The following is a 26,337-nucleotide window of genomic DNA, read 5'->3' as shown; positions in this document are numbered from 1 at the left end:
GATTTTATGTGTAGCAGGTGTGGAAAAGGTGAAAACAAAACAGAATAATTTTGGATCAGGTTGTCAGAAGGGAACATTTCTAGGTGTTTTCATTTTCTCAAAGGCCAATATGTGGAAAATTCAATTCCATTTAGGCACAATAAAAAAGTTATTTGGTTCCGGTTACCCAACCCCACCTAGTTTTTCACACCGATCCTAAACTTTTTTTTTACATATTCAAGAAAAATAATAATAATATTGCGAAAATCATGAAGTCTCACAAGAAATAGTGGGTTCGGAAACTGACATCACTTGAACTTAAAAAGACAATATTGAACTATTCTTCCAATCTGTTATGACTGTACTTCTGATGGGAAGAAATAAACAACACAGAGACCATTTGGAAAACTATGGAAAACCTAAACTAGACACTCACACATAAAAAAAATGATAAAATAGAATAAAAAATCTACCTACCCCACTATTTTAAAATTAAATGGAATCGGAACCACACAATTCTTTTTTATGTCTAAGGTTGCCAGGGTTCTTAAAAATGAAAAATAAGAATTATTAAAAAAAACCACCAGACTATGGTGGAATATATGGGAATGGATACGTATGTAAAAGTACTTACATACACTCCATAACAAGATAGCATGGAATTCCAGGCTGTAGATATGATGAAAGTTGATATTTATTTATAAATATATATATACCGGTATATATATGCAAAGAACTTTGATAGATTGTCACAGCTAGAATTATTTTTAGCATAACTATATCCAACATGTCACATAATATTTATCAAATATCACATTTCAAAACTTTTGTCAAAAAACAATGTGATACAACATATACAAATTCCTTGTTTGTAACTCAATAAATTGCAAAAAATGTAAAAATTGTGCAAAATATTTGTTATTGTACTTTCTACATATTATTCTTTTTAGCTTTTTGTGATTTATAGAGTTACAAACACAGATTTGGTCAATGTTTTTTCATCACATTGTTTTTTGAAATAGGAAAGCATAGTAGAGTTAAGTTATAAACTAAAAATCAAAAATAAATACCCATATGTCATCCATAGCACATTTTAATTTTAAGATTATTCTATAGTGAACTGTTATTCTATCATAACTATTGGCAGGGAATCAAAATGTCAATTAAAATCCACTTTTTGAAGATACTTTTGTAGAAATCCAGATAATATATGAGAAAAAAGGTAATTTCATTCAATCAAAATGTGTTTTTGTGTTATTGAATATTAAGAAACTGATAACTTTTGTCAAAATGTTACAGTTCAACAATTATCTTTCAAAGAATGTTATTTCAGTTTTCAAAGGCAAATGAATGAATAAATAAATAAATAAATAAATAAATAAATAAATAAATAAATATATAAATATTACATAAGTAATACTGAAATATATAATTTTGATAATAAGAGATGATGATACACACTAGAAAGTCAACATTCATTATTATTTGACTACAGTAACAACTTCCAGGATATGAAAATAAACTGAGTTTTTCATTGTATCAAACATAGGAAGTTTTGTTTGAAGTGATAATAACAAGTTGTAGGCCATTGACCACAGGTTGGGCTGGTAACAAGTAATTAATAGTCAGGAAGTCAGTTAACTCACCTTGTGTTACATGTATTGTGTTACAAAAACATAGTTTGGATGCCAACAGGTCTCTAAACTAAACCACTAGTTTGGATGCCAACGTGGGAGGAGGGAGGGAGGGCCTAGGGAGAGAGAGGGGGAGAGAGAGAGAGAGAGAGAGAGAGAGAGAGAGAGAGAGAGAGAGAGAGAGAGAGAGAGAGAGAGAGAGAGAGAGAGAGAGAGAGAGAGAGAGAGAGAGAGAGAGAGAGAGAGAGAGAGAGAGAGAGAGAGAGAGAGAGAGAGAGAGAGAGAGAGAGAGAGAGAGATGTATTGTACATATGTATATGTATGTATTTATGTTTCACACAAAATGACAGTTTTAAATTGTAAGCAGCTTCATACCCAGTATATTGCTACATGTAGGGAGTGACATTGGATACCTTAGAATGTACAAACATTTCAACTTTGGAAAAGTTGTTTTCCATTTTTAACCCAGAAAACTGTGAATCAATATGTATAATGGAAACTTTGTGTATACTGTTGATACTTAAGACTCAGAACAAAGTTGTGTGTTGTAGTGTATTTCATCAAGGTCTTTCTTATATGTGCTATGAAAAAATACCCATAACAATTAAAATGAGTTGATATTTAGTATGTATTTTCAAATATTTCTAATACAGTACCCTTGAATTGTTTCATTTCAATTTTACAATTTCCTGAAGACAGTCACCAGAAACAATTGATGTATGCAATTTATTTAGGTTTGTTTCTGTAATATGCAACTATTTTTGAATCTTTTACATATTTTTATAGAAAACACTGTAAGATACTGTTACAAGTAATAAGTATCTTACTTAATACCTCAGACCATCTATAGATGGTGTGAGCTAATACATACTATGGTAGTAAGTTAACTTGTCCTCAAAGCACCTCTGGAATGTCTTGTTTACTTCTTGGTTTCCCTGAGAACATAACAAGCTGTTTATGTCTTGTAGATCATGTCACTCCATAAATATCATCTAGTTTATGTACACAGAGAGACAGGTATCATATATCAGGGACAAGACAGCTGACTTACCACTGTAACCAGTGCTCAGAGAGATACAACATTTATTATACAATACTGAACAAAAAGTACATAATCAGAGTCATACTGCAGTAAAAACTAATGTAAGGAAATTAACATAATTTGAAAATTAGGAAAAAGTAAAAAAATGTCTTTTATTTGGTATAAATTACTGTAGTATTGCACAAGACATCCAGCCTTCTGTTTGTTCTACTCTACTTGATTCACATTTGACCTTATCATGTGTGCTGAAGCATTACTTGCATAGATCTTAACATTTCCTTTCAGGACTGCATTGGGGTAAGGCTTTGTACAAACAGGGTGGGTACAACTTTGGCATATTTTACTAGTAATTAAAATCACTGACACACTGAAATAAAGTGTTGTCAAACCTTAAGTGAGTAGAGTAGTAAACATACCACATGTCTTGTTCAATATGTACTCTAAATATTGTATCTGTTACCAAGGTAATTAATGTCTGATACAAGTCTCCATGATGAGTTTCAGTTTCTTGTGTCTAGTATGCTAGGTTTGGATGTCAATGTGGTCTCTAACTAAGTGAGTGGAGGTGTAAATGGCATCATACTGTATAGGAACTAGACTACTAGTGTGTGTAATACTGAAAATCACATGTTTTAGTGAGTGGGTGTATTGAGAGAAGTTTTGAAAGACGATCTGTTTAGGATTTACCAGGAACCATGTTTCATTCTGTGACATTACAAATATTTCTGTCTACTTTCAATCATTGAATTGTAGTACAAAACTGTCATCACTCATCACCACCATCATCATATGCCATCTTCCTCAGGAAGGTTATAGCTGTCACAATCCTTTCACTTCTGTCTGTTCTGAGCTATTCTCACCAGGTTTTCATATTCTATACAATTGTTGTCCACTATGTTATTTGTCACCACTACTCCATCCATAATATATGATGAATGCTGTTGTTGGTTATATAGATTGATATGCATGGTCTGACAAACAGGAAATATGTTTTCAGATTTAGAGTAAATTAAAATATAAAGTAGACTTGTCATACTTTATACTGGTTAGATTTTAATAACCTTTTGATTCATCACGTAGTTTGTACTTTAGCTGTGGTATAAAACAGACAGTAAATCAGTAAGTAAAGTAAACTATACCATTTAACCTTTATGTGGTCTCTCTCCAGCTTTTAATTTCCTGAGTGAATTATTGACAAGTACTTTCATCACTAAGTACTTTATTGAATTACCAAGCTACATGGTAATAATTTGAGTTATTGACAGAAATATAGCTACAGTGTAACAATCTCACTAATTGACAAGTCAGGTTAGAGTGTAAGTATTGTACCAAGGTAGTGATGGCAACATATGTAACGATTTGACCCTGTGTTGACAGAAGTATATAGCTACATTGTAACAGTTGGCATTGTTGGCTGACATTTAACTACATTAAAACAGTTTCACTAATTGATAGAAATATGGTTACAATGTAATAATTGCACCAATTGGCAGAACTGTGGTTACAGTGTAACAATCTTACTAATTGATAAAATCTGGTTACAACTATTCTACTAATGGATGGTACTTTAACTACAAAAATATCAATAAGTCAGCTGTCATTATAAAACCACTTTTTTGATCACTTATTATTAACATTACATAATTATTGATTCTTACATTTCAGTAGATAATCTGATGTTTATTTGCATACATACCTACAAACGAACAAACACTTAGTAAGAAAATATTGTATATTTATATTCACAAGTTGACTCCTGACAATTTTAATTCCAGCCAATTCTATCAACATGAGACTAGCATTCTAGTCACCTGAGGAATTGTTTGTGTTTATTTTGGGTGTGAGAGGTATTGTATGTGACTGTATGACAATTACATATTTTTATTCTTGGCACCTTTTGGGGTAAAATTTCCAATTATGCCTCAAGGATTTGACATTTACCACTATCTTACAAAAACAAGTGATTAGTGTACATATTGTGATATATAATTTATTGGAAATGAAATTAGAGAATTTCCATTCACTATAAAGCAAGATGATCAGTAAACATTGTAAAGTGACTTTATGCATGTTAGCAGACTAGTTTTAGAGAGCAGTGAGAACCTACCATATGGAACGTCAACGCTATAATTATTGCTTCAACACTAACATTATTACTGAATGTTTCAACCACACAGTAGCCTGTCTACATCATGTTCTGTTATTTTGCTTCACTCTTCACAAATACTAGTTTTTTTTAAAAATTCATATTATAATAATTCAACCCATATCTGGTTCGTAAAGGTTTTATCATATACTCTATGGAGTGTTAAAATACATCAGAAAATAGTATTGTACTTATTTGTGGATAAAATAATGGTTCAACAATTTGCATAACTGACCTTATTTGGTCATTGTGTGCATGGGTGTGATACAGCAAATTATTGCATGAATTGAATACAAAGGTGCTGTCATGCATGAAATTACAATGTAGGCAATATAGTTTTGACACTAGGTATATAAAATATTCAGTGACAATCAAGTTGTTATTGCCATAATATTCTTTAATGTTTATATGAGAAAGTCCTATAGACCCCAAAATGAAACTTTTACTTTAGGGTTCAGACTTATACTCTAGCTTATTTTCATAACTAAGGTATTCCAACTTTATACATCTCATTGTCTGTGAAGTCATGACAATATAACGGCTGATACAATGGCTTGAGAATTGCAATTTGAAATTATGCCCCTCTATATGTTTATTCTCTACATGTACATATGTGATGGATATAGGCTGTGTTATCAGTACTGTACATATACATGGTATGTTAATGTGTGTGTCTAGTGCTAAACAAAGTGATCACAATATATTCCAATAGCTTTCTACTATTGACTACACACACATTATAGAAGACAAGATGTGTCCACCCATATTAAGGTGTATTGTAGCATGACTCATACACTTCATACCTATTGTTAGTTGAAAAGATTCACTCTGGGGGTCATGGAAGGTCGAGTGTAAGTCTGCAAGTATATAAAACATGACCCAGATTGTCAGGGTTTTTGATAGTGGTTTGAATGTGAAATTAATTTCACAAACAAGGGTCATAGAACGTTCAAGGAAATATATCTGTCATGTGATTGGTGCAAGGACTTGATCTGAACTGCTAACACCTGTTATGTAAGTTTAAGTACCATTTTGTAGCACTATTCCTGCAAAATGTTATCTGTGTGTAGATCACAAAATTTACAAATTTTTCAGCCACCACAACTTTACATTTCACGAAATAGTTTAATTGTTGCCATGACAATTCCTGTTTTTAAGTTTGTATAGTTGTTTTCTTAAGCCTAACTTTGAGTCAAGTATTTACTTTACTGGGTAGATTAAGTTTAAAGTATACCAAAGGTGGGTGTTGGTGTTTTAATACTGCTAGAGTTCACTTTGAATGAACGTAACAAATTTATTACAGGGCATAAACTTACAAAAAAGGCCCACACACTTTGTGTGGAAACGTGATATTGACAGCTATAATTATGGAAAAGACTCTTACATTGTAATCTGTTAACAAATGATGTTATAATTGGTTGATGTATCATTCCCCCTGTGGCTGTGTGTACACCATATGGTACCACCAACTTTCTATTACATTGTCTGTTTAGTTATTTTGGTATCTAGGTCAAACTACTTAAAAATGGTAGGCATTATATTTGGGAGTGCTACTGTGTATTTCAATTCAGGTCAATGAGTTTGTTCTCAAATAATTTTGGAGACTGAACAAAATGTTCTCAAATTATAAGAATTTATCCTAAACACAATAACATCAGTAGTATTAGCATTTATAACATGTTCTGTAAATTTATGTTCCCTCTTAGCTCAATGACCAAGCCTTTCATACTATTATGGCATCATCAATTTTAAAAAAATAATTATTTATATTTTTAGCATTAATCATATTAGGTATCTGTGGATGGAATCAGGAATGAATTGATTTTGGTCAATTATACATTTGATAGTAAAGGTCATGTAATAAAGTCTTCATATCTGTTTATAGCTTTTTGCATGATAATTGTATTAATACTGTCCTTGCTAGAGGTCATGTCACATGTGTGTTATTGTCTGATGTATTATGTTAGAGGCCATTCCAATTGCAAATTGATCTATTATTGCTAGTACTTGCTGTATAATTTACATAACAGCTGATTTCACAATAAAATGGGTAACAAATACTAACAGTAAAAACAGTACAAAGCATGAGACTTCAGTTTTTGATCTGAAATAAAGAATTTCTAAAACATATCTGGTGTTTTTTGTTTTTATTAGTATTGTCATTTAGAAAACAAGACCAAATAATTACAATTTTTAAAAAATATATATATATAAATTATCTTGTAGTTGAAATAGTACCATTATTATTATGATGTATTTGTTAACTTTAATGTAAGTAATTTATTTTGTCTGATGTACATCCATTCTTCAACACTGCTGTGTGTGCCATAATTCTTCATAAATTTCCTAGAAAAAATGTTGGTTTGTTTATTCTTTTTCAACATAATCTGTGATATATACAACTCATATAAGAAAACAAAGATGAAAAATTAAATGATAATAAAAGAACAAGTGAAAATAAGAATTTCATAATTTTGAAAAATATATCAACACAAACATATAAAGTACAATTGATAAAATAAAAAGACTGATTATCTATATAGAAATAAATATTTATGAAAGTTCCAGAATGAAATGTTCATATAAGGTGAATGACTCTAACAATGAAGGCTAGGTGATGTAAACAAGATGGGGTATCATTTACCTAATGAATATATCAACCATGAACATTTAGATAAAAAATAGAATTTATAAGGTGAACATTTTGTAGATTTGTAACCGGATCAAAATAAACAGTTGTTGAGGGTTGGGAAATTTTTATTGAAATTGTGAAAAATGAATTGTGTCACTGTAACCTAAAAAATGCATAATATGTTGTGAATTCTATAAATAACTACTCTGGTGGATTAGATGAATATATGGTAATTGATTTATTTATATTTGGTTGCCATGGTTACTGAATGTATTTATAAACAGTTCAATTTATGTATAACAATGTCATATCACACGTTGGTTTGTGGTTAGTGTAGCTATAAATTGATACCATACATGGACCAGGAGATTATATCGATTTAATTCGTTTATAATGAGATCCATCAAATAGAGTGTTGAAAAAAATTCCATCAAATTAATTTTAGAAAAGAATCCATCAAAATCCATCAAATTGTTGAGAAAAAAATCTATCCCATTTCATTTGTGAATTTTATGGGATAAATAAATGTTCATAGAGCTCAATTTCTAGTTTATAACAAAAATATCTATACTGACAGAGTAAAACAATTGGAAATAGAATCCTTTCCTTTTTGGATAGTTTGAGTAGAAAGTTGTTTTTTTGATCTATAAATATAAATTGTGTATTCATGCCATTATTGAATACATCACAATTTTTTATTAATATGCATTTATTGAAAAATGGATGCCAGCAATGTGATAAATAATGTAACATTGAATCAGTATTTTCATAACTCAATTTTATTATGTTCAATTTTCATTAAATTACCGATCACTATTTTTTGTATAATTCATCATTATTTTACTCATTGAATATATGTCATAATTTGACTAGCAAAAAATATGTCAGTAAATATTTTAGTTTCCATCCATCATGGTATATTTTCCTAAGTTGTTAACAAAAAGTACATGTCATTGAAAAAATAAAGTAGGGTTTAGAGATAAATTAGTATTCATATATGTAAATTACACTATTGAGTAAATCACTGGAGAATATTCACCAGCCCCCAATCCTTCACTATATACTATTTGTCATGATTACTAACTCTGACAGATTTTAAAGCTAAAAGCTAGCAAACCTCTGGATGTATTTTGACTTGGAAACTGAGCTAGGATGTTGTTGGCAAGCTGTTGAATTAGAATCAAGCTGGGTGTGGTATTTTTATAGTCATGTATCTGGTGTAATTTGATACCAATATCTCACTGTCTACATGCATGACATGACTGTATTATTTTCATTGCCTGTAGTGTAGTACAAGTGATATCATGTACAACATTGTGATAAATCAAACGTCTAGTCCTACCTACCGACATAGATTCCATAGGGGCAGTAATTATGTACAATGTTACCAAGTTAGTATAATAAATAAAACTCTAACTGATTGTTACAATGTAGCAATAATATTACATGCTAATCTCTCTCTCTGTGTACACTACTTTATTGGCCCTAAGGTATTATGGAAGTCATTGCTTGCAGTTGTCATGCTGGTAATATACTAATCGAGAAATCATTTAGCTCAACTTTTACATAGCACTTTGTCTTTTACAGTTCTTGTCAGATTCTGCACAATTTAAGCAAAGTCCACACCATTGTAGTTTCCTGGAAAAATTGATAGTCTTAGCTAACAAATGTCCATTTAGAGACTATGTAGTGGGTTTGATCTTAGTCCTAGTGATACGGTCTTGTACAACTATTTTCATTGTTCACATTTCATTGGTGCACACTGCAGCTGTCGAATTGTTTGTTTATGGGTTCTGTAGGTGTACAGAAAGTGACAATGTGTCATTTTAATAGACCAAAACACAACCACACCCAAGACTACCCAAGACTACAATGGTATATGGTATTGTATTGCAGCAACCAATAAAGTTTAGACTGTCATCAGACAATACGGTGTATTCAAACACATGTAGAGTACCTATTTGATTTGATACACACAAAATGAACAACTCCGGTTTAAATCAGGAAGTCCTACTTTATGTGCCAAGCTACAGGATAATAACTAAATTCTAATAATATTAAAATTGTGTCTATCGGTCAACTCATAAAATGACCAAGGAAAGTGACCAAGGCTCATTTGTCCCTAAATATTTTTTAAAAACATCTTCAAGTTGAATGCTAATATTCCATCCTTGATTTTGATACTATTTCACAGCTTGATTGATTGGTTGGTTGGTTGGTTGGTTGGTTGGTTGGATGGTTGGTTGGTTGGTTGGTTGGATGGTTGGTTGGTTGGTTGGTTGGTTGGATGGTTGGTTGGTTGGTTGGTTGGTTGGTTGGTTGGTTGGTTGGTTGGTTGGATGGTTGGTTGGTTGGTTGGTTGGTTGGTTGGTTGGTTGGATGGTTGGTTGGTTGGTTGGTTGGTTGGTTGGTTGGTTGGTTGGTTGGTTGGTTGGATGGTTGGTTGGTTGGTTGGTTGATTGATTGATTGATTGATTGGTTGGTTGGTTGATTGATTGATTGATTGATTGATTGATTGATTGATTGATTGATTGATTGGTTGGTTGGTCAGTTTAGAGTGTTGATTTTGTCAAGCTGATATTTAAATCAATCACAGGACAATAGACACCACATATGATATGCAACAAGATAACTTTCATTAGTCTATAGACATTGATTTCATCAATTTATCAAATGATTTGTATTTTTCAAAAAAATTTAAATTATGAAGATTTCATATGTAATGTTGCTGGCTCATATTTAAATATAATGATATCAAAGTTTGAAGTTGATTAATGTATTGATTGGTTGATTGGTTGATTGATTGATTGATTGATTGATTGATTGATTGATTGATTGATTAAATCAGTTAGTTTGTGGTAAGCAAGGTAAATATGTTGGATCAGTATATTGATTGGCAGATAAATAAATAGTAAAGACTAAGGTGAATATTTCTGTTTGACTGTGAGCTAGCTCACATTAGCAGAGAATGTTGTATGGTACCTGGTATGGTACTTTTAATTGTATTGATTGTATAGTAAAGACATTTGATGGATGTCAACCTGTATCGAGCAATAGGTCAACTAAACCAGGCCATATCTGTCGGCAACTAGAAATGTGGAAAAAGAGTGAAAGACTTCAGTAGTGACTTATTCACATGATTGGATTCCGTGTATGTGGACTATTCAAATTGTGTAGTATATATATATACATACAGGTCATGGATATGGTACATACTTCCCAAAGACTAATTGTCTTGTTGTGAGGGAGTATCTTTACTTTATATAGAGATCTTCAAGTCTTTGGGCTGTATATAAGTAATGTATTAACATGGTGATTAGACTGGTACCAATCCCTCAGGAGAGTTCTTTTTTTCAAGTCTCATATTTTTCAAATGTTTTGAGTTTGCCATTCATTTTTAGTTTGTGAAGGAATTTATGTCTTCAACTTTTTTATATATTTTACCAAGTCAGGAGTATTCCTCCAAGGACTTAATGTTCATTTGACTATCGTATTCACAATCACTCACTCAGCTCACACAAAATAACATGCTTGTGGTAAAATTTTTTAATTCAAATGAATTGTGAAAAAAGCCTTGAGCATGTCTACATTGTGATGTAGTGTGATGTATTGTGATGTAGTGTGATGCATTGTGATGTATTGTGATATATTGTGATGCATTGTGATACATTGTGATGTAGAATACTGACATCTTAGCATTGACTAACCACTGCAACCATTAGTGATGGCCATGACAGGGATTAACTATAGGTGAAGGCAGTCCTGAATTTTTTACAAGTGTTACTGTCCTGTAACCAAGCCCAGTGCTTTAGTTAGTCTAGCCAAAGGGTTAATTGTTGATGTGTAGCCTAATTGAGTATAAACTCTAGACTGATATTGTAGCTACTTTAAAGTGAAAACTGCTGACACGTAGTTTATAAGTTTAAGTCTTAGTGACGTCTATGCCAAAGTTGTCATAAACAACCTCCATTCTTTGACAATGATTTAGTCGATGTTCTGACATGCACTATGGTTTCTTTGTATACAGAATGTCTTCAAATAAAAATGGGTAAAAACATTCTTACAAGTCAGCGCATACTTTTGCTGTGACACAACAAAAAATAATACTCTGACTCTTGATGGTGCGTTATGGACTTTGCCATGAGGTCTGTGGTTTTATGACAGTGGGGGAAAATATTGTTGTGCTATCTGTGGACATTTCTGTTTCTTTGTGAATAAATAATTACCGTTATTATGAAATTACTGTAGATTTTCAGATTGACAAATTTATACAGATTTATTTTACAACAATCTATGTTACTATAATCTGTTTCAATCTATATTCATATTATGATTTGAATTTTTATAGTTTTGTAACAAATTTGTCTATGAAGTGAATTCATTTTGAAATCATTCATCCTAGTGCATGATCTGTTTCAATAAATTACTATAACATTTTGTACTTTAACATTTTATTTATACATCAGTTAGTGACCAGATTTCAATTCTGTCATTCATATAAACAGATGGTAGTAATCTCACTATAACTATTTCATTTGTCCCCTGGATTCATTTTAAACAGCCTTGTATGCTTCACCATATAGACTTATATCAATTTCAACATCTGACATTTTCTTTGCATTATAATCTACAATGGTTGTACTTTTCACCTCAGATATTATTTATATCAGCTAATGTTACTTTCAGCTCAGTTGGATTTTATTTACTTTACTTTATTCAAATTTGATTAAAATTTGTTTTTTGTTTTTTTATTGGAAAATTATCCTAGATTGACACATTTTTTTCTTATATTTTTTGTATAAATTCAGACATCTATTTTTCATGTATCTTTCATTATTTTGCTCCAAGCCTAGAATTTTCTATTCTTTTCCAATGATTTTGCTGTTGATCCTCAGAGTCATAATGAAATAAAACAATTTATGGTTTGGTTTTTAAAATCAGAATTAGTTTACAGTTTTAATGTAAAATTTAATGAGTATTTATATATCTTTTTATTTCAGGATTATGTGAACATTTACAAGATAAAATATCAAAATGAAGCCAAGCAGTAAAACATATTTCCAAGTACTTATAATATCTAGCATTCTTTATGAAAGTATAGGTAAGTAAATCTGTATGACCTTGTATATTAACCTTTGACCCTTGACCCAAGCACTATTCTGTGATAGGTTCTCCAATCCTGATGTCTGAACTGATTCCCTCCATTACAGGTCAAAATCAGAGGTTTACCTGGCTAATTTTATAGTGATTACTGAATATCACCCCACGCCTGTTTATAATACCCACCCAATATTCATCTTTCAACTAAAGTCTATAATTTGAACAAGATTTGACCATTTGATATTTTGATATAATTAGACCCACTTATCATACCAATCTTCAAGTTTAAGAATTTTGAAGGAAATCAATTTTGCAAAAATTATACATCATTGTAAATACGCTTGTAATGATTTATATGAATATTATGAAAAGTTCTTGGAGAGAGCAGTAATCAAAACAAAAACATTAAGTATTTACTGCACATGGTGTTCAAGCAAAAGTAAAGGTTATAAGGGTGACTTTAAAAACTAGTTAACTTTTTCATATGTTATAAACGAGGAAAGAAAAGTGACGTGTTAGAATTGAACCCACGTCCCCTAAAACACTAGTTAGAGTGCTCTCACCAGCTGAGCTAACGTGCCAACTGGTAGATACCGTGCATTGTTCTTGATGTGATGGTGAGAAGCCAACTCATTTTTTTTAAGCCACCCTTTCAACCTATCAGAGGTCTAACTTTTTCATCAGATTTTGAATTGGCAACAATGACTAACTCTGTTTTCTTGATAGGTTTACCAATTTTATAAATTAGTAACAATGACTAACTCTGTTTTCTTGATAGGTTTACCAATTTTATAAATTAGTAACAATGACTAACTCTGTTTTCTTGATAGGTTTACCAATTTTATAAATTAGTAACAATGACTAACTCTGTTTTCTTGATAGGTTTACCAATTTTGGAAAGATATATAAGAGCATCAAGTGACTACAGTACCACGGCATGTGAAAATAGCAACATGAGAATTGCCTGCTTCACTGATGGTCATATTTTAAGAATTGATTCTGCAAATTACGGTCGAATTGATAGCCAGACATGTCCTCACAGATCCAGAGATACAGATAATACAGACTGTAGAGATCCAGAGTCATACCAAATAGTGTATAACAGGTAACCTTGTATAATAGATTTTATATAGTTGATTTTGTACACAGTTTGGTCATTGGTAAAATCTAGTCTTGAAGTATAGGTATATGTGTTCATGTTTTTACCAGATTTCTGGAAACCAGTGTGATTTGATATAGTGTGATTGACATTCATTATTTTGGAGTTTTTCATCACTTAACATAAATATGAGATGTTGAGTAGGGTCACGTATGTTTCTCTACAAAGGTGACTACAGGTAGAGTTTCCATGACAACACTATTTTGGAGTTTTTTTATCACTTAACATGAATATGAGATAAAGGTAAAAATGTCAGTCATTTACTATTAAAAGTTATTATCATTATGAAAACATCTCTAACATCCTACAAAGATGTTAAGTTGTGCTAATAAAAAGTACTTTCTGAGTGTTCATTTAGCTGGAGGATGTTGAGTAGGGTCACGTGTGTTTCTGTACAGAGGTGACTACAAGTAGAGTTTCCATGACAATGGGTTGAGTTTCCATGGCAATGGGTTGAGTTTCCATGGCGATGGGTTGAGTTTCCATGACTATGGGTTGAGTGTCCATGACTACAGGTAGAGTTTCCATAACAATAGGTAGCATTTCCATGGCAATGGGTTGAGTTTCCATGACAGTGGGTCGAGTGTCCATGACAGCAGGTAGAATAACCATGACTTATTCATTCTTTTGACTCCAAATGAAAACAAAATGTGACATTTTTTTGTAACATGACAGTGTAAATTGCCATAATTGCCAGTTTATGATGACTTTAACTGAAGTCAAAGTACTTATAGTTTCAAAAATAATCTAATCCTGAGACGTTTTTGTTTTCTTATCAATAAACTGGTTATTTCTATTTTCACTTTTTCCATTACGGTAACTGTTGTTCACTGTAGGTCAGTGTATGTATGAAATATAAACTTTCTGTTTCCATGGAGATGTTATAGTGATGGTAAAGTAACAAAATCTTGGTGTTATTTCCTGTTTAGATGTGATGGCAGAGAGTCTTGTTCTGTACCAGTCAATAATGGTATATTTGAAGATAATTGTCCTGAAACTTTCAAATATTTAAAAGTAGAGTATTCGTGTGTTTTCCCTTCAAGTAAGTATTAGTTGTATCTTCTGAGTACTCTTTATATATGATGGACATCGATCAATGTATAGCCAGTAGTGGTTCTGATGTATGTTACCAATGGTGGTACATTGAAGTAATTGAATATATATATATATATATATACTGTAACATAAATAATTCTACACAACGTATCCATGACATTTTGTTTAGGATTTACACTTCATGGCCCATTAAGGAGGAGTACACATAATGTTAGAGTACCTTAAATTTACAGTCTGTCTTATTGCACTCTTTGTGTGTCTGCAAATAGATATATACATTGGTTCAACATTGTCCTGTCTCACTGTAATATAAAATGGTCTCAAAATGAGTCAATGAACAGTCACTGGTACCAATTATTTTCTATGTTCAGTAAATTAATAAATGTCTTATATACAGCATTTACAGTGTAGTGTGGTACAAAGATTTATTTCAATATGTTTAACCACACAGTTGTCGCAATTTTTCATGCATGTTTAGACCATATATTATGTAGATAAATTTCTTACATCTCTGAGCTATCTGATACTGATTTCTTGTATAGCGCCCTCTATAGACTAGTAAAGCAGATCTATCTGAAAATGCTATTGAGTACCAAGTATTTACCTGCCTAAAATATTAGTTCAATATTGCATGTTCTTGTTTTCTTAACAACCATATAAAATGCTGACATTTAGGGCATAATAGGTAAAATATATAATGTAGATATAGACATCAAAATCATCCATGTACATGTACATGTAACTGTATATTGGATTTTCAACATTTTACACTTTGAATTTTTTTGGCTATGCTGTTTGAAAAGTAGAGTATATTTTTTGGCTTGTTTGAAAAGCATTGTGTAGTTTGAAACTATTCTGTGTTATATATTATTATATGATATATGATTCTATAGACATCAATATGAATGAAACAGTCTTGTGTCCATGCTGTCTGTCAATATTTTAATTATAATGACAGACATATGATAGAAACTAGCATGGATCCAGGCTAAAGTGTGTGCTTCTTATATACTTGTTGCCTTTGTTTTTCTCCCAATTTCTTTCCCTTACTGGAGCAGTAGTTGTCTTCTTATGTCTTTCTACATGAACTAGCTAGTAGTACTCATAGTGTAAATGATATGCAATAACTGTTCCTATCTCTCTGTAAATCCTAGCTTCAGATCAAGCTATAATCTTTGACTTAATCACAGTCTGTCGCTTCTTACTATGTCATGGGATATCAGTACTTTATTTATTGAAATGACAGTTCTCTGCAGTATCTACATGGATTCAGCAGCCTTCAATTATTTTCAGTTCTTTCTTACATCATAGGTTCTACATGTGTAGGATCTATGTTCACAATTTCACTTTCTACCTAATACTTACAACTTCTAACAATCCCAATACAAAAATGCAATAAAAGATGGCAAATCTTAATGCAATCTTAATCTTCAAATTCCCCTTTACTTACAAAAAGGAACTGAGTTTGTTAAAAATATTGCCAATTATTATGGCAGAAGAAATGATTTTTGTTTATTGGAAAATTTGTATCAACAGCAAGAACGACTATTGCAGTTACTACCAAAAGACCGACCACTGTTGCCATGGCAACAAGACAGTTAACAACCAGAAAAAGTACATTGCATGACGTGACAACTCAACAAACAATCACAACACAGCAAACGACACAACCAACAACACAACAGACAACAATTGCAGCACAACCAACCACCAAACAAACAACAGTTGCTGCACAAACAACAACACAACTCACTACAGCTGCAGTACGACCAACAACAAAACTCACAACCACTGCAGCACAACCAACAACCATTTCAACACAAACAACACAACAAACAACCACTGCAGCACAACCAACAACAAAAGTCACAACCACTGCAGCACAACCAACAACCACTGCATCACAACCAACAACACAACAAACAACCAGTGCAACACAACAAACAACCACTGCAGCACAACCAACAACAAAACTCACAACCACTGCAACACAACAAACAACCACTGCAGCACAACCATCAACACAACAAACAACCACTGCAGCACAACCAACAACAAAACTCACTACCATTGCAGCGCAACCACCAACAACACAACAAACAACCACTGCAGCACAACCAACAACACAACAAACAACCACTGCAGCACAACCAACAACAAAACTCACAACCACTGCAGCACAACCAACAACACAACAAACAATCACTGCAGTGCAACCAACAACACTCACTACCATTACAGCACAACCAACAACAAAACTCACAACCACTGCAGCACAACCAACAGCACAACAAACAACCATTGCAGCACAACCAACAACAAAACTCACTACCATTGCAGAACAACCAACAACCATTGCAACACAAACAACCACTGCAGCACAACCAACAACACAAACGACCACTGCAGCACAACAAACAACCACTGCAATTCAAACATCAACACAACAAACCACCATTGCAGCACAACCAACAACACAAACGACCACTGCAGCACAACAAACAACTAATACAGCACAACCAACAACACAAACAGTTGCAACACAAATAACCAAACACACAACCATTGCTGCACAACCAACAACTGATGCAGCACAAGGAACAACCAAACAAACAACTACTGCCGCACAACCAACAACACAACAAACAACACCACAGTCTACACCGACACAAAAGACCCAAACACCTCAAACTAGACAATCACTGACATCAACAAGACAAAGACAAACAACAGTAGTGACAAATGACAGACAGTCATCAACAACAACAACCATGGAACCACACTCAACTATTGCAGCAACTCATCCATCTTCTGCAACTACAAAAAAGAAAGGTACCTCTCAGTTTTTCAAAATTTAGCTGAATACAGCTCCTGTTCAGCACAGTTTCAAAGCAAATAGTTTAGTTTGTAATATATATAGTGTAGTGTAGTGTAGTAAAATCCATCTTAACATTAACCCAAGAGGGGCCTAAGTATCTCTCACAGTACTGATACAGACATTGTTATCAAGGATAAACACTCTAACACTAAATTATCCTAACATAGTCAGTTTCTGGTATATTTTACTTCAATATTAATTTAACAAAATCATAGTCACACTGACTCCATCTAATAACTTTCATCTCGGTAAAGAAAAGACCACAAAACAATTCCGCCCAAATGTTGTAAAAAGAAAGACACAGATACTGCTGTTAGCCTTATCATTTCATCATATCAAACCATTGTCATCCTCATATGTGTCATGTCATAGTAAATGGTGGTGTCTACCTATAATCATCATTCATAATTTATTATTTTTCTCCCATATTTCATCACATGATTTACTTCATACACAGTTTCTACAACTCCATCTAGTCAAACAATATCACCAGAAAGAGTAACAACCACGGCTGATTCAGGTACTACTAGGCCAATTACAGATGTAGAAACATCGGTATCCATGACAACCAGAAAGACAACCCTTCCGCCTCAACAAAGAACAACTGAAGATTTTTCACAGCTTACACCTGGGAAAGTTACAACATTAGGACCAACAACTCAGATAAGTACTGTCAGCCAATCAACTGCTGAGCAAGGAACAATCCCAGATGTACAGACTAATCCAGGTGGCTCAATATCTCCAACACTGTCCAGTGCAGAAGGAACCAGTTCCACACAAACTGGAAACCAAGAGTCATCCAGCAGTGGACAAACAACTATCAGGACACATACAACAGATGGTGGCAGTATGCCAATAATATCAGGTGCACCCACATTGGCTACTACAACCAATGGTACACCTACACTTACCACACAACAACCAAACACTGATCTTGTTACAACGCTAACTCTATCAAGTGGCACACAAACCGCGCAAAGCACTCAACCACAACATGTATCCACAAGTCATTCTGAACAACCAATAAGAACAACTGTTACAGATACAACAACTAAAGCCACGGAAGGACCACTTAATACAAGTCTTACTGAGCCACCAAGTATGACAAGTGCACACTCAATGTCATCAACTCATTCAGATTCATCATTTGCACCAACTGAAACTACCATTTCATCTTCAAATCTTTCAACTCAAGTTTCTGAACTGCCAATCAGGACTACTGTTACATCACGCCAATCAACATCACATACTGAAAAACCAATCACTGACATTGTTACAGATTCTTCAACAGTGCAGACGACAACTGACCATTCCACCACACCATCTAAGGCAACTACTCAGGAAGGTGAGTTGAGACAGTTATGTCATCCTAGTGCCAGGTGAGTTGAGACAGCTATGTCATCCAAGGGACTGAAGTGAATCCCTCTGTATTGGAAGGACTCAACTCATTAGAAAGCAGACTACATGTAACTCTACTTTCTTATAGTTATATTACTCTTTGTCTCAGATCTCCTTGTTTGTTTGTTTGTTTGTTTGTCTGTCTGTCTGTCTGTCTGTCTGTCTGTCTGTCTGTCTGTCTGTCTGTCTGTCTGTCTGTCTGTCTGTCTGTCTGTCTGTCTGTTTGTTTGTTTGTTTGTTTGTTTGATAACACCTGGACACCTTCATCATGTAGTACAGTGCACATGACAGTTTGAAAGTGGCCATATGTATTAGAATTTATATTTATTTTGGATTTTGAATTTATAAAACACCTTTACTATGTTTTTCTACTTGAAAAAAGAATGTGAAATAACATATACCAAGTCCTTGTTCGTAGCTCAGTAAATTGCAAAACATTGTAAAAAATGTTTAAAATGTTTGTTATTGTACGTATATTTTATTAACATTTTGTTCACACATTTTGATATAATTGTTATTTTAGCTAAACCCACTACTCCAAGTATTGATATGCTGTGTATGTCTAAAACAGTAAGAGATTTGACATGGCCAGAAACTGAAACAGGAAACACAGTAGAACAGCTATGTCCTCCAGGAACATCAGGTGAGATTATTTAAAATAGGACAAACTATGCACACTATCTCTTTTCAATATAATATTGTACATAGTTTGTTCAACAATAAATGACGATTTAGAACGTTTTGACTCATAATTCAAACACTGCAAAACCAGTGACATAGACATGGGTTGTTGTGATGTAGAACACCCAGGGTATATTAATAGTGCATATCTCTTCAAAGATGATATCTTGGCATGTGCATGGTATAATGACATGTTAATAGTATGCTTGATTTATACAACAATTGTTATCACATTGACTCTTACTATTATAGAGTGAATGCATCATAATAGGAAAGCAGGAAATGGATCTAAGGACTGCAGGATGTCTTTTCCTTAATAAATTCACATTTACAATTTCTGGCAGTAAAAACTTATGTATTTATTTATAGGTCAAGCTAGTTGGAAGTGTGTTGGTATACCTGCCGAGTGGGTACCAAGTACTGGACCTGATCTCAGTAGATGTGTATCTGCAGCTGTAGCAAATGTCAGTCAATTGGTAAGTGTTATTATCTCATTGTAATCATTTGTATCGTAGAGGAGGAAAGTGTACAGTATTTTCATTGTTTATCATAAATTACCAAAGTTAAAGCATCCCTTGAGGACTCTGACATAAGTTTTGTATGTAGCACGCCCTCACAGGACCAAACCATGCCATCGTCCTGTAACTTGTTAACCAATCAATTCCATTTCCATTCCAAATTAAATAACCCTTGAAGACACTGACACAATTTCTGTGTATGTAGCATACCCTAACATGGCCAATCTGATTGGTGACAACTATTGTATTGCCCAATATACCAACCAATACAGCTATTCATTACATAAAAGTGTGTCCATTTGTTGTATGTGTGTGAAGCTGCAACTTCTCAAAAGACTGGCTGATAAGAAAGGACCATTCTGATTGGTCAAAAAGTTACTGGATGATGTCATTTTTTGGCCATGTGAGGGCATGCTTCATACACAAAGTTACTTCAATGTATTATTGTAAAGAGAATCGATAAACCTTTGATAATACATTAATTATCAAATAATAATAAAATAATTAATAATTTATTCTATTGTCCAAAAATCAAGTGACTATTAAACATCAACATAGTGACAAATATATGAAACAACTATTTTTTTGTGCAAGGGACAGTTTCAATATTTTTATGTTGCAGTTAAATTAATGAATTCATGTAAATGTGAACTAGAAATTGAATTGTATTTTTAAATTGTTCTTTTTTTTCCAACCAGATTTCCAACATTAACAATGTGAGTGATGTAGAAGGTGTGACTGAAATGATGGTTTCTAGTACGGGAGAGGACCAGACATTATATGGTGGTGATATCATTGGTTCTATTGATAACATCAATGAACTCATTACAAGTGTAGAACAACTTCTACCAAACATGACTCCTCAAACTAGAACCATGGTTGTTAGTAATGTTGTTGAGGTAAATCTTTTATTTTAATAGTGAGCAGATCTCCCTCCCATGGATGTCCAAACTTGATATTATCCAAGCATATTAGATGTTGTACTTAAGTGTTCCTAATCGTCTACAAGAGATTAATACTGTAGTAAGGATTTGACGAATGATTCAAAATTACCTGGTAACTTCATATGTATGAATTAATTTGTATTTTGGCCTTTGCCAGGATCATGTAGAATGCAGTAAATTTCTTTTGGATTTGATTGATATTATTCAAAGTTATGCAAACATCAAGGAAGGAAAAGGGAACATCATTCAATGAACACAGAGATGTTGTATGATTTGGGGTAATCCCATGGAATGGGGAATTATAAACTTCTATTGTTATTTTTTGTACTTTTTTGATCAGGTTCCATTGTACACAAGTTTTTTCTCTCAAAAAATTACATACACAAAAATAGAATCGTGCAAGTTGGACATCCATGTCTTAAATTGATTTCTTATTTGTAAAATGAGACTATTCATTTAAGGCCAAAAAAAATATATATCTGGTTCTGGTCAGCTCGCGCGTGCCCTGAATACCCTCGTGTCAATCCTTTTTTTCTGATAATTTTTGCTTTCCCGTTCCTTATTTATTCCTGATATCAGGAGAACAAGCAGCTGAAATTTACCCTACATGCCAAGACTGCTTAAATACAAAGCCTAAACTGCTTCGAAGGAAAAGGAAGTTTTTCAAGAGATAAATATGATAGAACAGAGTATGTAAAGTGTCAAAAAATATGTATTTACTAATTTGCAAAAAAAAAAAATAATTATGAAAAAAAAAAAAAATTCGCATTGTCGCACCACTTTAGAAAGTTTACCCTCACCAGAACCAGGTATTTTTTTTTTTTGGCCTAACTTCTGGTTTATTCTCTCTGAAGGATATAAAAGAGAAGGAACAACAAGACATAGCAATCATTGAACATAATTTTTTTTAAAAATGAACACAAGAGATAACATGTATTGTGTTTTATTTGCAGTCCAACTTAGAAGTTGGTAGTAATTTACTGGTACACACTGATGTATGGCATGATTTACCAGTAGAGGAACAGTCTAGTGAAGCTACAAAATTATTACTATGTATGGAACAAAGTGGATTTCTCCTTGTTGAACAGTTGGATGTTGGAAATAGTATCACTAAGATGACAGACAACATTTGTAAGTTGATTTGTTTGGTAACGTTGTCTATTTCTTGAGAAAAAAAGACATCATAGATGACATGTTGAATTGCCCAATGAAACACCCAAATAAAGATCACATGATTTAATTCCCATCCAACAGATCATGGTAAAACATCTTATCCAATAGAAACACATTTACAGATCACATGGTTAAACTTTTTAATCAATAGAAATATGTAATATTGATCACATGGTTTAACTTCTTATCCAATAGAAACCTTTACATAGATCACATGGTTTAATTTATCCTATAGAAAAACCCTTAAACATCATTCTTTAAGTAACATTTTATCCAATAGAAAGCTTTAGAAACACCACACAATTTAACTGCAAGCAGTTTGTGCAATTTTTGTAATCAGAAATGTTGTAATTGAACTCTACTGGTTTCTACTTTGATGAATGACAGTAGGATTTGTATTATGACATGAGGTGACATACTCATAATAACAAATAACCAGATAAAGATACCTCATTGTCTTTCATTACATTTCATTCTGTAATTACGCCCTCTAGTGGCAGCAAGTGAACAAGGCTAGTGGTTCTAGTCAAAAGCTGTCATAAGTGCTTTCATATGTGTAGTTGTATGAAATTGGTTAGGACAAGTTTTCAGAATGTGTCTTTGATTTGATCATCGTTTTTAGTAATGGAAGTGACGGCCAAGAATACAAGTAATGAACACTTAGATGATGTGAAGTTTCCAAACAAAAATGGACTAGGTGATGTAGAAAAGTGGAAATCTGTCACAGACTCTGTTACCTTGACAGATGAAACTTTGAAAGGAAGAAGTATTAATGGTAAGAATTGTTAGTGGTTTATGTAAATTTACTCTTACCGGTATATTATAAAAAATAAAAAATAAAAAGTAAACTCTTGGAAGACATGTTAATACATATGGCTAATGCAACTACAGCTAAAACAGGGAGTATTTGCCTGAAGATTTTACATAATACATTTAATGATCAAAACTGATTTATATTTGCCAAGTTGAGATTGTTGTTATACTTTCTAGATAAGAACACTTTATAACTAAACACAACAGTACTGTGATTGAAAAGAGTTTTGTTTACATTAATTCAGCTTTTTAAATTCCCCAGAATAGCAATCATGCTGTGTTGAGCAGTGAAAGTGTTATCTATCAAGTAAAACAACAGTCAACAATCTAAACTTGTAAATGATCAACTTTATTTGTAAATGTATATGTTACATATCATCATCTGGTAAGCTCTGTCTGTTTTAGCTGTATTTTGTAAATGAAATTCGTATCGCAGATGTTGATAGACCATATATACAACATGACATGCCAATTTTCAGAGGGAGAAGAGGGGGGGGGGGGTGAGGCGACGAAATTGACAGATGTATAGTTATCTTGACTGTGGAATTATATTGTCTATCCATAGGTGGAAATGTCTTACATCCATTAATAAACTGAATAGTTTAGAACTACTTGTCTAGACAATCATGCTGCAGATATTATGAAAACGTCACATTTTTCATTACTTTATGGAGAAAAAGTTTATCTTTTAAGTGTTCTGCGTGATTTACTCATATTATTGCTATTTGTATGTTTTTTCAGATAAATGCAATCTAGTGTTTTTCCTGTATGATTCTGTGGGTGATCTGTTATCAGTTGATGTGGATTTTGAAAATAACACAAATGACAATTCAAGTGAACGTCTTGTGAATTCTCAAGTTATATCCGCTTCTATAAATGAAATGAACACAGCATCAAATCTTGTAGAACCAGCACTTATCATTATGGAACATCAACAGGTGAGAAACCTAGACAGTTTATTTTAGTTTCAATTCAAAAGTCAGACTATTTTGCATCTCAACTTATTTCCTATACTGTTATATATAAATAAAAGTCAAACTCTAGTAATAATTGTCTAGGTTTTTATCCTTATTTATCATCAAAATCTCAACTGATGGCACATACCAGTATTAACTGGTTTCCAATCCTTATCAGTCATGGCTCTAATTCTGTGGAATGAGCTTATATTTAAGCATTCACTCACAACTCAATCTTAAAACGAATCTTTTTTAGCAGTACTACCGGGGTGTGATTTGTGCAATTTTTATTCTCATTTTACCATTTATAAACTTTGTTGTTTTTTATCATTTTAGTCACATAATGTAGTGTGCCTTTTAAGAAATTAAATTATTACTATTATTGTTTATGTAGCTATTCAGAGTACAACCACAGTGATGTACCATTCAATTTATCTGTGCTATCACTTAAGATTTATATTTCATGTATTTTCTTCAGACTGATGATGTTGTTGATGCAAGGTGTTCATTTTGGAACTATACATTGAGGTAAGTTGATAGTCAACACAAATTATCTTTTGTTTTATTTTTTGGCAAAAAAAAAAATATTATAGAAAAGCCTGAAGTGAAAAGATTCAACAGTAAATTATTGAAGTATGAAATTATTATTTGTGGTAGTTATGATTTTTTTGCAGCCATCTTACTAATTTTGTCTTACTTATGATGTCTTTTTCTTTACAGTGGTGAAGGTGAATGGTCAGACTATGGTTGTGAGACAGTAGAAAGCAATGAAACCCACACTGTCTGTGCATGCAGCCATCTTACTAATTTTGCCATAATTATGAATGTAAAGGGTGTTCCTGTAAGTGAAATAAATCTCTGCAAGTACTTCATTTAACTTTCAAATATGTTCTGTAGAGTTGGTTCCCGTTCCCTATTTTCATGTCACTGAAAATTAATTTTATAGATTTCATGAAGTTACAAACATATCACGCTTAGTTTTTCATTGACATCCACTTTATCCAAGTAAAAGAATCGTAGTGTAGGAGATAAATGTATGCCTAACTTTCAAATTCATTTTCTTATTTGAAAAAGATGAAAGAAAAAGAAATGAAGCAATATTGCGTGTTACTCCTATCGTCATTTTTATAGCTACAGTTGTCATATTAAGCAATATACACATATGCACAAAAATACCACAAAACTTCTAATATTCTTGCTACCAGTAATTATTGTACGGAGGAAGAAGTCCATGTAACATTTTGATTTCTCTAGAGGGTCTTTTTAGACAAGTGTCCTAAAAAGTCTTGCATGTTATTTTTTTCAGGTTCCAATAGAGCATCATTTTGTGTTGTCAATCATAACATATGTTGGCTTTATCATCTCCATATTCTGTTTGATAATGTGTATATTGACATTCTCTTGCTGTAGGTAAGTACAATCAGCATAGAATTATGTATCTCTAGTATTTGGGAATAATTTTATCATTTATTATGTCAGATAGTTCCAATTTGTTCCAAAAAAACTGCATTACAACAGAGATAACCTGTGTGATGGGGCGCCCTCAAACATCGGTCAACCCCTTTCACATCATAGATAGAGTAGACCAGTGAAGGTGGCGTGACACGACGTCTCTTATAGTCTACCACAGAGACAGCTATCAGTCTATTATCTACACATTCACTTTTAGCCACTCAGAATCCCATTTTAGTACCTGAATTTGATAAGCTTCGATCGATAGACACTTTAGATATCCAGCTTGCAGGTCAAATTGGTGCAAGTTTTTGTTTTCATCCCACCACATGCAGATTTTCAATGATCTGTCCTAATTTTTGATATCTGTTGGGAGTTTGACAGTCTCTTCTATATTATAGTGATTGTGATATTTATTTTAATATAATTTGTTTGTATTTTAAATTTTTAACTTTAATACACTTCTGTAATTTTAGCAGATAGAGTATCATGGTAAACAACAACAACATTAAGAACACTAACAACAATAAATCTACTGTTAATAACAGTAACAGTGCAAGATATTCTTTAAAATTTGAGTAAAGAAATTACAAACTTTATAATTATAAATAATTTAATGTGTGTTTCATTTTAATGTGTAGTTACAAATTCAAAAAATGTGTCTTTGTTGGGATAAAAACAGTTAATATATTGATTGATATAATCCAGCAAATATCTGAAATGTATATTCATCTACTTACAACAAAAGTGCTCCCTTCAATATTTTTCACAGGAGA

General features: G+C 32.6%; 1 protein-coding gene across 1 annotated transcript; it reads left to right on the top strand.

The window, feature by feature from the left end:
* Positions 1-12,467: 12,467 nt before the first annotated feature.
* On the top strand, positions 12,468-26,044 carry LOC144437026 (uncharacterized). Its single transcript, XM_078125894.1, has 15 exons — positions 12,468-12,534; positions 13,416-13,638; positions 14,622-14,734; positions 16,285-17,580; positions 18,084-18,971; positions 19,548-19,667; positions 20,075-20,181; positions 20,922-21,122; positions 22,121-22,298; positions 22,963-23,115; positions 23,895-24,091; positions 24,588-24,637; positions 24,830-24,950; positions 25,416-25,519; positions 26,038-26,044. Exons 1-15 carry the CDS (start codon positions 12,468-12,470, stop codon positions 26,042-26,044), a joined length of 3,825 nt encoding a protein of 1,274 aa, XP_077982020.1.
* The last annotated feature ends 293 nt before the right edge of the window (positions 26,045-26,337 follow it).

Source organism: Glandiceps talaboti, chromosome 6 (genome assembly GCF_964340395.1).
Source record: "Glandiceps talaboti chromosome 6, keGlaTala1.1, whole genome shotgun sequence".
Classification (NCBI taxonomy): domain Eukaryota; kingdom Metazoa; phylum Hemichordata; class Enteropneusta; family Spengelidae; genus Glandiceps; species Glandiceps talaboti.
The sequence above is the reverse complement of the archived record's forward strand: the minus strand, read 5'-3'. Positions and strand labels throughout refer to the sequence as shown.